At 49.3% G+C, this 15016-nt stretch overlaps 1 protein-coding gene across 1 annotated transcript in view; it reads right to left on the bottom strand.

Moving 5' to 3' along the window:
- Nucleotides 1–15016, bottom strand: part of NIBAN1 (niban apoptosis regulator 1) — an 81271-nt gene that overhangs the window by 15755 nt on the left and 50500 nt on the right. Inside the window, exons 6-7 of the mRNA XM_064148070.1 lie at nucleotides 6048–6163; nucleotides 31–135 (exon numbers count right to left, since the gene is read on the bottom strand). Coding sequence (XP_064004140.1) covers nucleotides 31–135; nucleotides 6048–6163 — 221 coding nt within the window. The remainder of the gene's footprint in view (nucleotides 1–30; nucleotides 136–6047; nucleotides 6164–15016) is intronic.

Here is a 15016-nt window from a genome sequence, read left to right as displayed (position 1 = left end):
AGCAACTGCACTGCAAACAGCAGCACTTACCCCAAACCAGGCACGCTTCCTGTCGTTCCTCTTGCCTTTCATTTTAGGCAGGATCATCGTCTGAAGGTTAGGCAGGAGTTCTTCCATCACAAGGTTGCTCAGGATCTAGATGGTCAGAAGATAAAGGTGACAGGGTCACACACTGTTCTTCACTTGGACACAGAGCACCTGCATCACAGAGTGATGTGCCAGCATGGCCAACCTCAAACAAACAAAGCCTTAGCTGTCCTCAGCCTGCCCCAGGGACTGGGATTGAAATGTCAGGCGATTCTCAAAGAGATCTGCTTGAACTCTATGAAGGAAAGGTTGAATCACAGAATCATTTTGGTTGGAAAAGACCTTTAAGATCATCAAGTCCAACCATTACCTCAGCATAGAATTTTTTTTCATAGAATCAACCAGGTTGGAAGAGACCTCCAAGCTCATCCAGTCCAACCTATCCCCCAGCCCTATCCAATCAACTAGACCATGGCACTAAGTGCCTCATCCAGGCTTTTCTTGAACACCTCCAGGGATGCAGGTGCAACTACCTCCCTGTGGAACCTGTTCCAGTCTTCCCTTCAAGTGAAGGAATTTCTTCTAACATCCAAACTAAACCTCCCTTGGTACAACTTGAGGTCGTTTCCTCTTCTCCTATCACTTGTTACCTGGAAGAAGAGAATGATCTCCTCCTCACTTCAACCTCCTTTCAGGGAGTTATAGAGAGCCAGAAGGTCTCTCCTCACCCTCCTTTTCTCCAGGCTGAACAACTCCAGTTCCCTCAGCTGCTCCTCATGAGACTTGTGCTCTAGGCCCTTGACCAGCTTCACTGTCCTTCTCTGGACCCACTCCAGGACCTCAGTATCCTTCTTGGAGTAAGATATGCCTGAGGGAAGCATTTTACCTGAAGCATTTTTCACTGAAAGACTTGGAAGGAGCACGCAAGACCTGAGAAGAGAACTAATGTGCCCATTTAAGTTTGCCAGGTGCACTTCACTTATGAAATTGTCTGATTCCATGATTCCACGATTCTATGTCATGTGTGAATCAATGGAGTTAAAATGATTGGTATCCACTGAGCAACTGGGTCAAAAATATTTGGCAGGTTGGTTTGCTGACTGCTGCTCCCCCAACATACCTTTTCCAGGGATGCTCACACCCTTAGAGAGGAGAAAACTGTTGTAGAGAGTCATCAGACAAAGGATGCTTCTGACAGGAAGATAATCAGCCCAAAAACCCCAAATCTATGGCTGAACTGATGAGGATCTCCAGCACTTTTTTGGGTGAGCACCAACTTCACCATCCAAACAAGAGAAGAAGAAAATCTCAGGAAAAATAGGACATGGGATAGAAATGGAGGGCAGAAGTGTGGGCAATCTGTGAAGCAAGTAATTGATTCCCTTGGGAGCATTCAAAAATCCTGTAGATATGGCACAGAGGGAAATGTGCCCAAGTGGGGGTTGGGCTCTTCTCCCAAGTAACAAGTGACAGAAGAGGAAATGACCTCAAGTTGCCTTAGAGGAGGTTTAAGTTGGACATTAGGAGAAACTTCTTCCCTGAAAAGGTCATCGAACACTGGAACAGGCTTCCCAGCGAGGTGGCTGAATCCTCATCCCTGGAAGTGTCTAAAGGCTGTAGTGCTGAGGAACATGGTTTAGCACCAGCCTTGGCAAAGTTAGAGAAGGGTTGGATTCGATGGTCTTAGGGCTCTTTTTCAAGCAAAACAAGTCCATCGGTCTGTGTTGCTTCCAGTGCTTTGTGACATTCAGCCTCACACATCATAGAATCACAGAATCAACCAGGTTGGAAGAGACCTCCAAGCTCAGCCAGTCCAACCTAGCACCCAGCCCTGGCCAGTCAACCAGACCATGGCACTAAGTGCCTCAGCCAGGCTTTGCTTCAACACCTCCAGGGATGGCAACTCCACCACCTCCCTGGGCAGCCCATTCCAATGCCAATCACTCTCTCTGACAACAACTTCCTCCTCACATCCAGCCTAGACCTCCCCTGGCACAACTTGAGACTGTCCCCTTCTTCTGGTGCTGGTTGCCTGGCAGAAGAGCCCAACCCCACCTGGCCACAGCCTCCCTTCAGGGAGTTGTAGACAGCAATAAGCTCTGCCCTGAGCCTCCTCTGCTGCAGGCTGCACACCCCCAGCTCCCTCAGCCTCTCCTCACAGGGTTTGTGCTCCAGGCCCCTCACCAGCTTCATTGTCCTTCTCTGGACACCTTCCAGCACCTCAACATCTCTCTTGAATGGAGGAGCCCAGAGCTGGACACAGGAGTCAAGGTGTGGCCTGAGCAGTGCTGAGTACAGGGGCAGAAGAACCTCCCTTGTCCTGCTGGCCACACTGCTCCTGAGCCAGGCCAGGATGCCATTGGCTCTGCTGCCCACCTGGGCACACATGTAACTTAGTTTTTTTTTCCAGGGCACCACTTCAGATTCTGCTACATTGAATAAAATACTTATGAAAACCAATGGACTAATTCTGGCCCTAAACTAATGGGTCACTTAGAAAACCATCTCCTGAAAACCCCAAACTGGAGCATGACATCAAATAATAAATGGGATCAAACATATTCTTGAAGAATTTGAGCTGTCTGGATTGGCTTTAGAGTTCTGCACTGAAGAGCTTTGGGGTTCCTGCTTTTGAGGAGCTGCTTTCTAGTAGGTCGATCCCTAATCTGTACTGATGCTGGGGGCTGATAATAAGGACAAAACCAAAACCCAGGTAAAGGCATTTGTATGACACAAGAAAATATCTAGTAGGTTTTCTTCCAAATGCCTGGGTGCTGATGTGACATCCATGTTGCTGTGAGCTGCAGGGCTGCTGACACTGGGGAGCAGATGAATGTCAGGCAACTCTTTATTGGCATTCTGCAGAGATCTTTTTACAGCAACAAATTGTAGCTTGCTTATTCCTTGGCTATTTGTCTAAAACAAGGCTTGCATTTGGTCAGAGCAGGCATCAGAACCACTATACTTAGAGAATGAATTACTGCTAAGAAGATAATAGCCTGGATGCCTTCTGATTACAGTTCTCTAGAGGTATATGGGTTATGAGTAAGGAGTTGGCAAGCAAGAGAAAAACAAAAGGTAAAATGAAACGAGCACTATGTGATGGCTTGGGTGTTACCCAGCCCCCACTCTTATGATATCACCCAGACTAGACTCAACCAAGCTGGAAGTTAAGGAATGAAGCTTTATATTTAGGCTCAGCACAACATACAAGCAGGTATTTACAATATCTACAGCTAGAGACAAGTTAAAAGTGATCCTGAAACACAGCAGCCCTCCCAGAATCCCGGTTCCCAGGAGGGGCTCCCAACCACCCTTCCACCTTTTTTCCACCCCTCTGCCTTATCCCAGAGTTTGCTTTATGTGCAAGGTGAGTTTGGAGGATCAGCCAGGGGGGTTAGAAAGCAGAAGGATTAGTTACACAGGAAGCAGGCCAAGGAGGCACCAGCTGCAACACAGAGCCACTGCAACTGTATTATCTATGTTTGTGTTCTTGTTTTTATCCATCTCAGCAAGCCTATGAGTGCAGTAGACATCACCATTGTTTTCTTTTCACAGCCTAGCATCTGATTTCTGTCACTAAAAGATTCCAGCTAGGCTCAAACTAGCACACACTATAACAGCTCCATAACTTGGGGAGAAGAGGAGAAGAGAAAAACCCTCACTCCCTCCACTGGAAGGATGGAACTTCTCCTAAGGAATTTGTTATCAGGTCTTAGCAGGAAACTTCACCCAGCAACATGATGGCACTGGGAAAGGAACTGTTTATAGATTCTTCTCCACTTTCCACAGTTTTCACCATTTGAGAGGTAGACTTCTCTGTTTCTTTTGAACAAAACCCTGAATTTTGACCTCTCCATCAGGCTTCTCCCCCCTCACTGCCATTTCCTGAAGGGAAGGCAGATTTCATCAAGGAAAATACCCAGCAGCTGGTACTAAAGTAAATATTTGCTGCTGAGTGCTTCGTGCTTGGGAAAAGAAATATTAATCAGGGCCCAGGTCATGTCTCAATTGCACTGAAAGACATCTGGAGTGATGCCAGCAGGACTGGTGGAGTTAATCCAGCTACCATCAGTGCTCCAAAGCTACTTCCTCAGGTGCCCAAATATGGACCCAGACCCTGGAGCTTGGCATATAATTTATGAAGAACTGAAGTACCCAAATGTTTGGTGTTCAATTCTGACTGTTAAGATGTAGGACTCTGCTTCAGAAGTCTGGCACAACAAACAGGTCTACAGGTTTAGCTGCTCAGGAGGGAGCTGGGGGTGTGCAGCCTGGAGAAGAGGAGGCTCAGGGCAGACCTCATTGCTGTCTACAACTCCCTGAAGGGAGGCTGTAGCCAGGTGGGGTTGGCCTCGTCTGCCAGGCAGCCAGCAACAGAAGAAGGGGACACAGTCTCAAGTTGTGGTGGGGGAGGTCTAGGCTGGATGGTAGGAGGAAGCTGTTGGCAGAGAGAGTGATTGGCATTGGAATGGGCTGCCCAGGGAGGTGGTGGAGTCTCTGTCCCTGGAGGTGTTGAAGCAAAGCCTGGCTGAGGCACTTGGTGCCATGGTCTGGTTGACTGGCTAGGGCTGGGTGCTAGGTTGGACTGGATGAGCTTGGAGGTCTCTTCCAATCTGCTTGATTCTATGATTCTGTGATTCTGTGACTAAAAGCTTGGCTCCCAAAGAATGGGGACAAGCAAAATGGAGAGATTCTATTACATTTATGTCTAGCTGCTGTTCTGCTCCTTGCAAAGCCTGATCTCCTGCAATTGTACGTGGAGCAAAGGCAGAGGTATAGGCTTGATACTTGGAGGAAGTTTTTGCCAAAGAGAGTGATTGGCATTGGAATGGGCTGCCCAGGGAGGTGGTGGAGTCACTGTCCCTGGAGGTGTTGAAGCAAAGCCTGGCTGAGGCACTTAGTGCCATGGTCTGGTTGATTGGCTAGGGCTGGGTGCTAGGTTGGACTGGCTGAGCTTGGAGGTCTCTTCCAACCTGGTTGATTCTATAACAGGAAAAAACATTTCTTACTTGCAAAACAGCTGTCAAGAAAGACAGGAAAACAGAATCCAGCCTGCCCCAGCTGACAGCAAGGATCTGCTGCATCCAGATCATGGGATGTGAGCTTGTGTGGCCATTTGAGCCAACAGGATCATTGGATGCATTAACAAGAGTGTGGCTAGTGGGTTTGAGGGAGGTTCTCCTCCCACCCTGCTCTGCTCTGATGAGGCCTGGGTCCAGCTCCAGCCTCTACACTTCAACAGAGACAAGGAATTACTGGAGAGAGTCCAGTGGAAGCTACAAAGATGCTGAGGGGCCTGGAACATCTCTGTGAGGAGGAAAGGCTGAGAGAGCTGGGGCTGTTCAGCCTGGAGAAGAGGACCTTCTCAGTGCTCAGCAAGAGCTAAAAGGTGGAAAGCAAGAGGATGGAAACAGACTCTTCACAGTCATACCCAGTGACAGGACAAACTGGAACCCAGGAGGTTCCACTTGAACAAGAAGTGTGAGGGTGCTGGAGCCCCGGAACAGGCTGCCCAGAGAGGTTGTCTGGGCAGTGTGAAACTAATGGTTGGACTCCAGGATCTTGAAGGTCTTTTCCAATCTAAGAAATTCTGTGATCCTGTGACTCTGTTGTGGAGTCTCCTTCCCTGGAGAGATTCCAGACCCTCCTGGACATTGTAATCATGGGCAAGCTGCTGTGGGTGCCCCTGCTTTAGCGGGAGGGTTGGACTGGGTGATCCTCAGCCTGTGTGCTTTCTGTGGAAGTGTGGTTATCCCTACATTTAAGCACAGCATAACAACTTTAGTTCACAGCACACTTTCTTCCACCTTCTAGCAACAACCCCCAAATGGGGTTTGTTATAAAAAGAACTATCACTTAGAGAGCTCTAAGAAGTATCTTGAGCATATCTACCTATTAGATTGTTTGAAAATGTGTTTTTCCAAGAGGCTTTACAACCTTCACTATCCTCAGAGCTGCCATATCCAAACCAATAACAGAACCAAACAAACAATGAAAGCAGGGAGATGTTCTTTTACCTCTTTTTCATTGCCTGTTATCATTTCCCATGTCCCATAGTGGCCTTTCTCCTGCCGGAAGAACTGAATGGCTTCTAGGAATGCCTCAACTTCATAGGTGGTCTGCTTGAGAAAATCTAAAATGAAACAAACACAGTGCCAAAAAAAGGAGCAGAAAATCTTTAAACAATGACAAGTCTTTATTTTTTTAACTCTGTTTTGCTGTTCCATGTGTATTTAGCATTTTTAAGTCATAGAGTCAGAGAATCAATCAGGTTGGAAGAGAGCTCCAAGCTCAGCCAGTCCAACCTAGCACCCAGCTCTATCCAGTCAACCAGACCATGGCACTAAGTGCCTCAGCCAGGCTTGGCTTCAACACCTCCAGGGACAGTGACTCCACCACCTCCTTGGGCAGCCCATTCCAATGCCAATCACTCTCTCTGCCAACAACTTCCTCCACACATCCAGCCTAGACCTCCCCTCCCACAACTTCAGACTGTGTCCCCTTCTTCTGTTGCTGCTTGCCTGGCAGAAGAGACCAACCCCACCTGGCTACAGCCTCCCTTCAGGTAGCTGTAGACAGCAATGAGCTCTGCCCTGAGCCTCCTCTTCTGCAGGCTGCACACCCCCAGCTCCCTCAGCCTCTCCTCACAGGGCTGTGTTCCAGGCCCCTCAACAGCTTCATTGCCCTCCTGTGGACACCTTCCAGTATCTCAACGTCTGTCTTGAGGAGCCCAGAACTGGACACAGCACTCAAGGTGTGGCCTGAGCAGTGCTGAGTACAGGGGCAGAAGAACCTCCCTTATCCTACTGGCCACACTGCTCCTGAGCCAGGCCAGGATGCCATTGGCTCTGCTGCCCACCTGGGCACACTGCTGCCTCATCTTCAGCTACTCTCTACCAGCACCCCCAGGTCCCTTTCTTCCTGGCTACTCCTCAGTGTGTATAATGTATCTTCTTAAAGTAATTATTACACCCAGGGCAAATTCTGACAGGACAAACACTGACCTTTCAGCAGATCTGAAAGCTCACTGCCTACCACAGGGGTAACATCTATGGAGTGCTGTTTTCAAGCAGTAGCCAGGCTGAGGCAGTGAGGAAAGTAATTGTAGCTTCTGGAGCTTTGGGGTTTGTGTAAAGTGCACGCAGGAGAAATTTCAGGCCTTGCTGTAGTGTAACTCCTTCGTGCTTCCCATAATTTGTATAATCCCTGTGTTGCCCTTGGCATGCATGCAAGCCTCCTGTAAAGCTGCTCTCTTTAGAAGTTTCATGAACAAGTCAAAGGAGGCATCTAGCTTGGCAGGCAAGGCTTGAAACTTGACTGTCTGCCTCTTCACAGACCCATTGTTCATGCAGCTCAGCGACTTAAAGCAGCATAATTACCTTGAGAGAGTTAACCTTCTCCTTCCCTCCTTCCTCCCTAACCTGCACACAAAAGGAGTTCAGCTGATCAAGGCTGCAAGCAGATAATCTCGAAGAGAGGACAATAAACAACCGTGGCTTTGTTTTTCTCTTAAGATAATAGTCCTCAGGATAATCCTGAAGCTGTGTTCCAGAGCAAAGCCACAGCCCTTGCATTCCTGTAGTGCTTCAGTGGTGGTTTTCCTTAGGCAGGTTTGTCAAGCAGCCTGATGGCTCCAAGGAGCTGTTCCACATTTTGAGACAGAGAGACTGTCTCTCCTCAGGTGATGACAAACCAGTTGTGTGATGTGGCTGCTGCTGCACTTTCCATTAGCTGTATTTTTGTGTGCTCTCCCACAAAGGAGAGTGTTGGCTGCAACTCTCTTGAAAAGCCCACAGCAACTTGGAAAGAACACATTGCAGGGGATCTAATTTCTGTGGCACAAGTGCTTGTCCAGAGTTTGTCAGAGCAAACTAGCTCAGCCACTTCTCTGTTTCTTTCCACGCTGGCATCTCATTGGTACAACAGAGTGTCCCCCAGGCTACCACGTTGCTCTTGGGAAGCAGCTGTGTCCAGTTCTGGGCCCCTCAGTTCAAGGACAGGGAACTGCTTGAAAGAGTCCAGTGCAGAGCCATAAAGGTGCTGGAGGAAGTGGAACATCTCCCTGTTGAGGAAAGGCTGAGGGAGCTGGGGTTGTTTAGCATGCAGAAGAGGAGGCTCAGGGCTGACCTCATTGCTGGCTACAACTACCTGCAGGGAGGCTGTAGCCAGGTGGGATTGGTCTCTTCTGCCAGGCAAGCAGCAACAGAACAAGGGGACACAGTCTCAAGCTGTGCCAGGGGAGGTCTAGGCTGGATGTTAGGAGGAAGTTGTTGTCAGAGAGAGTGATTGGCATTGGAATGGGCTGCCCAGGGAGGTGGTGGAGTCTCTGTCCCTGGAGGTGTTGAAGCAAAGCCTGGCTGAGGCACTTAGTGCCATGGTCTGGTTGATTGGCCAGGGCTGGGTGCTAGGTTGGCCTGGCTGAGCTTGGAGGTCTCTTCCAGCCTGGCTGATTCTATGAAACACTCTCACTGCTACTCTATGACACTGTCCCTGGTTTACAGATATTTGCAGGTCCAGAGAGATCACACAGTATCTTCATTGAACTCATGCCATTATCCAGCTAGAGACAAACAACCAGGTAAAATCCCTGCCTCCAGGACTTAAAATATACAAAGCAGGATCTAAAATACCAGTAAAAGAGTTGTAAGTCAGTCTGATCACCACCAAGAGAGCATCTTCTGATGGCAGCTTTAATGAAAGAGTGCAACAACCTACCAGAGAAACTGGTGGAATGTTGCATCTGAAATCTTTTGTCCTCCCCAAATTAAACTCTCAGTATTTTGATGGGAAGGCCAGGCTTGGCTGGAGGAAAGGAGAACTGCAGCTCTTGCAGCCCTCCAATTGTGACTCACATGTTTTCCTTCTTCACAGCTGTGCTCCCTCCTAACCAAAAGGGACAACAGACCATCTGAAGGGCTGGATCTTGGCCTGGCTGAGATGATGATGTGACAGTGCTTACAAGAGTTTTGCCCTCTCAGATCATCAACTTTTCACCTCTGTGCTCAAGGCAGTATTTTCTCTGTGTTGTGACTGTCTCCAACCCCATAGAGAAGTGGAAAGAAGGTCCTCAAAATCCCAGAGAGATTCATTTGAGCAGTTCAGGGGGAAACTATCAAGCTCTAAATACATCAAATCCTAATCATGCATTCCTTCCTATGCCAGTAAATCCAAGGGGAAAAAAACAAACCACATTTGTGACAGTCTCACTATAAAAACCAGCTAGCTCAAAGCAGAAAGGAGGCTTTATCTTTCAAGGCTACTGCAGTTGCTTAAGTTAGGCAACATCATTCTCACTTTCCATAGGAGGAAAAGATTGCATCAGCTTTAGGGCACTGAACAACCAGATCCATCCAGGGCAGGGCTGTGAAGAAGCTGTTGGTGAGTTCCACAAGACAGAGCCACATTCATGGGACAGAGCTCAAGAAAAGGGAATTGTACCCAAGCTGAAAGGAGCTGCAGTGCACATCCTCCAAGACTTCAGCAAAGAAAGAGTCAGGGCTTCTGTGAATCAGCCCCAGCAGTGCATGAAAAGGCTAGAGGCCTGCAGCTCCCACAGCAGCAGCTTGCCTAGGATCACAGTGTCCAGGAGGATTTGGAATCTATCCAGAGGAGATTCCACAATCTCTTTAGGCAGCCTGCTCCTCACGGCAAAGACATTTTCTCTCATGTTCAGATGGAACCTCCTGGGTTCCAGTTTGTGCCTGTTGCCCTTTGTCCTGTCCCTGGCCACCACTGAGAACAGTCTGGCCCCATCCTCTTGATCTCTGCCTTTTAGCTGTTAATGAGCATTGATCAAGTTCCCTCTCAGGCTGCTCTTCTCCAAGCTAAACAGTTCCAGGTCTCTCAGCCTTTCCTTTTTATAGAGATGCTCCAAGTCCATCCAGCCTCTGCTGGACTTTCTCCAGAAGTTCCCTGCCCTTCAGTGAGGACTAATGAGGCTATAGATGATGATACATGCTTAATCCAGGCTGGACTGTACTTGGAAAATGACCCAAACAGCTTCTTCAGCTGCTAATGAACATAGCATCAACCTATTTATGGCAACCAAAATAAAATGTTTATTGCTCTGTTTAATACTAGAACAGGAAAACTCACCTAGAGAGTTCCTTTACCTATCCAAGTGTGAGGCCTAGTTGTAAACACAGATACCATATTGCCATCCACAGGTTCCTGTTATAAACAGAGTAACTGCTGCAAAGCTCAGTTTATAAAAGATGGAAGGCCTGGAACACAAACCCTATGAGGAGAGGCTGAGGGAGCTGGGGGTGTGCAGCCTGCAGAAGAGGAGGCTCAGAGCAGAGCTCATTGCTGTCTACAACTCCCTGAAGGGAGGCTGTAGCCAGGTGGGGTTGGGCTCTTCTGCCAGGCAAGCAGCAGCAGAAGAAAGGGACACAGTCTCAAGTTGTGCTGTGGGAGGTCTGGGCTGGATGTTAGGAGGAAGTTGTTGTCAGAGAGAGTGATTGGCATTGGAATGGGCTGCCCAGGGAGGTGGTGGAGTCACTGTCCCTGGAGGTGTTCAAGCCTAGCACCCAGCCCTATCCAGTCAACTAGACCATGGCACTAAGTGCCTCATCCAGGCCTTTCTTCAACACCTCCACCTGGTCTCACACTAGTCAAAACACTGAAGAGCTCTGTGCAAGACCTTCTATAAAGAGGCCACCAGAGAGGATGAGTGCCCCAGACCCAGCTGCAGTGCCTCTAGCTAAACTGGAGGGTTTCAGCAAATCCAGATGCTGTGAAATCTGTGCTTGAACATTCCAGTTCAGATTTGTATCCACTGCAGACTGAGGCACTTAGTGCCATGGTCTGGTTGACTGGATAGGGCTGGGTGCTAGGTTGGACTGGCTGATCTTGGAGGTCTCTTCCAACCTGGTTGATTCTATGATTCTATATGATTCTGTGATTCTTGCTGTGCTTTGTGGCAGAAAGCTCAAATCTAGCTGATGTTCAACTGCTTAGATGATGATTTTTCTTAACTATGATCCAAGCAAGGTGCCTCTTTAACATCACACTTCCTAACCTGCCTCACTAGCTGCCAGAAAGTATTTCAATAACTAGTTTAAACTGTGTGCCCCTCTGAAAAGTCATTATCATTAACAAAGCCATTCAAACTTATTATGGCAGCATGGAAGAGGTTAAAGCAGTCAGAGAGTCATTTTGATTGGAAAGGACTTTGAAGATCACCCAGTCAGTTCTCTAACTCTGCCAAGTCAGGGGTAAACCATGTCCCTCAGCACCAAATCTACATGGCTTTTAAACACCTCCAGGGATGGGGATTCAACTACCTCCCTGTGTAGCCTGTTCCAGTGGTTGAGAACCCTTTCTGTGAAGAAGCTTCTTCTAATGTCCAAACTAAACCTCCCCTGGTACAACTTGAAGCCATTTCCTTGTCTTCTCTATCACTTGTTGCTAGGGAGAAGAGTCTGACCCCCACCTGGCTCCAACCTCCATTCAGTGAATGGTGGAGAGCCAGAAGGTCTCCTCTCAGCCTCCTCTTCTGCAGCAAAACCAGCTCCAGCTTCCTCAGTTATTCCTTACAGGACCTGTTCCCCAGACCCTTCACCAGCTTTGTTGCTGTTTTCTAGACACACTCCAGCACCTCAACATCCCTCTTACAGTGAGGGCTCCAAAACTGAACCCAATACCCAAGGTGTAGCCTCACCAGTACTGAGTACAGGAGGACTATCCCTGCCCTAGTCCTGCTGCCCACACTAATCCTGATCTAGGCCAGAATGCTGCTGCCCTTCTTGGCCACCTGGGTATGCACTTGGCTTGCCTTCAGCTGGCTGTAAACCAACACAGGACCACAGGATATTAAGGGTTGGAAGGGATTGAAGGTGATCATCAAGTCCAGCCCCCCCTGCCAGAGCAGGAGCACACAATCTAGCACAGATCAGAGAGGACCATGTCCAGACAGGCCTTGTGCTTTCTTGATAGGCAGTTTTCAGCACTCCTCCCCAAGCCTTTAGCACTGCATGGCCTTACTGTGACTCAAGTGCAGGACCTGGCACCTGGCCTCACTGAATCTCATCCCATTGTTTCAGTCCATCAATCCAGCTTGTCCAGATCCCTCTGCAGAGCCTCCCTACCCTCAAGCAGATCAGCACTCCCTCTCAGCTTAGTGTCATCAAACAACAGGAGTGCCACTAAGTGTTTGAGGACAGACAGTATCATTTACCCCCTTCACAAATGCCCTGGTGACAACTTGACTCTTGATGGAAGCAGCAGCACAGCTCATTTAGTGCAAACACATGGAAAAGTCTGTGTTTGGGAAGAGCAGTGAAATGTTTGTTCAGCTCCTAGTGGGCCCCCAGGCAGATGTGATAACCAGACAGAGAGAGTTTTCCTTCTTCCAGAACTGATAGGGTGGTTTGCTCTACTGAGACACCAGCAGTTCACAGCTCCCTTTGGCCTCTTGGCTAAGCCTGCAGACTGGGACTCACTGATTTTTGGACACAGCAGCTTTTAGAGAGCCAAGGTACCACAGTCAGGATGTTTTATGAGGTGTAAAAATGGAATATGTCATTCTCCAAAACAAACTGAGTGGCCCTACTGCAATCCAGTAAATCTCCTTCTCCCATCTGGGCTCTTTCTGCAGTCTGAGTTGCTAACTTCCATTGCTAGTAACAGCGAAAGGGTGTACTGACTGCAGACAAACTGCTCTGCCAAAGCCAGCTGAACCTCTGACACCAACCTAAGCTTTTCTGGCTGACATTTCACAAGAGGCTGAGGCCAACAGATGTAGATGAGCAAGTGTTAAAACAGACTCCAGAAGCCTGAGCTCACAGAGCACGGGTTTTAATTAAAGAACTGCTGATCCTGACACAACGCCCAGCGCCAGCCTACCAGAATTCGGAAGTAATCCCCCTGCCTGCAGCTCTTTCCTGCAGCACTCCCATCCACAGAGCCATTCCTGAGCTGGGGAGCTCTTTCCTGCAGCACTCCCATCCACAGAGCCATTCCTGAGCTGGGGAACTCTTTCCTGCAGCACTCCCATCCACAGAGCCATTCCTGAGCTGGGGAGCTCTTTCCTGCAGCACTCCCATCCACAGAGCCATTCCTGAGCTGGGGAGCTCTTTCCTGCAGCACTCCCATCCACAGAGCCATTCCTGAGCTGGGGAGCTCTTTCCTGCAGCACTCCCATGCACAGAGCCATTCCTGAGCTGGGGAGCTCTTTCCTGCAGCACTCCCATCCACAGAGCCATTCCTGAGCTGGGGAGCTCTTTCCTGCAGCACTCCCATCCACAGAGCCATTCCTGAGCTGGGGAACTCTTTCCTGCAGCACTCCCATCCACAGAGCCATTCCTGAGCTGGGGAGCTCTTTCCTGCAGCACTCCCATCCACAGAGCCATTCCTGAGCTGGGGAGCTCTTTCCTGCAGCACTCCCATGCACAGAGCCATTCCTGAGCTGGGGAGCTCTTTCCTGCAGCACTCCCATCCACAGAGCCATTCCTGAGCTGGGGAGCTCTTTCCTGCAGCACTCCCATCCACAGAGCCATTCCTGAGCTGGGGAACTCTTTCCTGCAGCACTCCCATCCACAGAGCCATTCCTGAGCTGGGGAGCTCTTTCCTGCAGCACTCCCATCCACAGAGCCATTCCTGAGCTGGGGAGCTCTTTCCTGCAGCACTCCCATCCACAGAGCCATTCCTGAGCTGGGGAGCTCTTTCCTGCAGCACTCCCATCCACAGAGCCATTCCTGAGCTGGGGAGCTCTTTCCTGCAGCACTCCCATCCACAGAGCCATTCCTGAGCTGGGGAGCTCTTTCCTGCAGCACTCCCATCCACAGAGCCATTCCTGAGCTGGGGAGCTCTTCCCTGCAGCACTCCCATCCACAGAGCCATTCCTGAGCTGGGGAGCTCTTTCCTGCAGCACTCCCATCCACAGAGCCATTCCTGAGCTGGGGAGCTCTTCCCTGCAGCACTTCCATCTACAGAGCCATTCCTGAGCTGGGGAGCTCTTTCCTGCAGCACTCCCAGCTCAGCCAGGCCAACCTAGCACCCAGCCCTATCCAATCAACCAGACCATGGCACTAAGTGCCTCATCCAGTCTTTTCTTGAAGACCCCCAGGGACGGTGCCTCCACCACCTCCCTGGGCAGCCCATTCCAATGGGAAATCACTCTCTCTGTGAAGGACATATTTACTTTTTCAAACTGGAGTCCTCTCAGACTATTATCCCCATCAAGAATGAAGTATAATGCCCTGAGTCTGAGAAGCACCAGCCTCACAGCTCCGATGATTTCCGAACAGCACTGCACTATCATCTTACTCATAGATCATGTGGTGTGAAGCTGCTCACCACTAACAGAAACTAGATGAGATCATTTCCAAACAGGACAGAACCCTACAATAATCCTCTGTATTTATAGCAGATTGAGGTTTGCAGCATAGGTTCCCTCCAAGACCACCAAACCAACAAGCAGCAGGTTTAACTCTTTGCTTTGCAGCATGCAAGGGCTGCACTAAAGCTGTTCAAAAGCAGCACGAGACTCATTAGAAGGAACTTCCTTCTGCTAGAATCAGCAGCTTTGTGTTTCACTATCTAAAACATGAGTGCAGTGTATAAACACACACAAAGAACCACGACATAGAATCATAGAATCATAGAATCATAGAATCAACCAGGTTGGAAGAGACCTCCAAGATCATCCAGTCCAACCTAGCACCCAGCCCTATGCAGTCAACCAGACCATGGCACTAAGTGCCTCAGCCAGGTTTTGCTTGAAGACCCCCAGGGACGGTGCCTCCACCACCTCCCTGGGCAGCCCATTCCAATGCCAATCACTCTCTCTGTGAAGAACTTCCTCCTAACATCCAGCCTGTACCTACCCTGGCACAACTTGAGACTGTGTCCCCTTGTTCTGTTGCTGGTTGCCTGGGAGAAGAGGCCACCCCCACCTGGCTACAGCCTCCCTTCAGGTAGTTGTAGACAGTAATAAGATCACCCCTGAGCCTCCTCCAGGCTAAACAACCCCAGCTCCCTCAAC

The sequence above is a fragment of the Pogoniulus pusillus genome, chromosome 8, assembly GCF_015220805.1.
Source record: "Pogoniulus pusillus isolate bPogPus1 chromosome 8, bPogPus1.pri, whole genome shotgun sequence".
In the NCBI taxonomy this organism is placed as follows: Eukaryota; Metazoa; Chordata; class Aves; order Piciformes; family Lybiidae; genus Pogoniulus; species Pogoniulus pusillus.
Note: the sequence above shows the minus strand (reverse complement) of the source record. Positions and strands in the feature narration are given on the sequence as shown.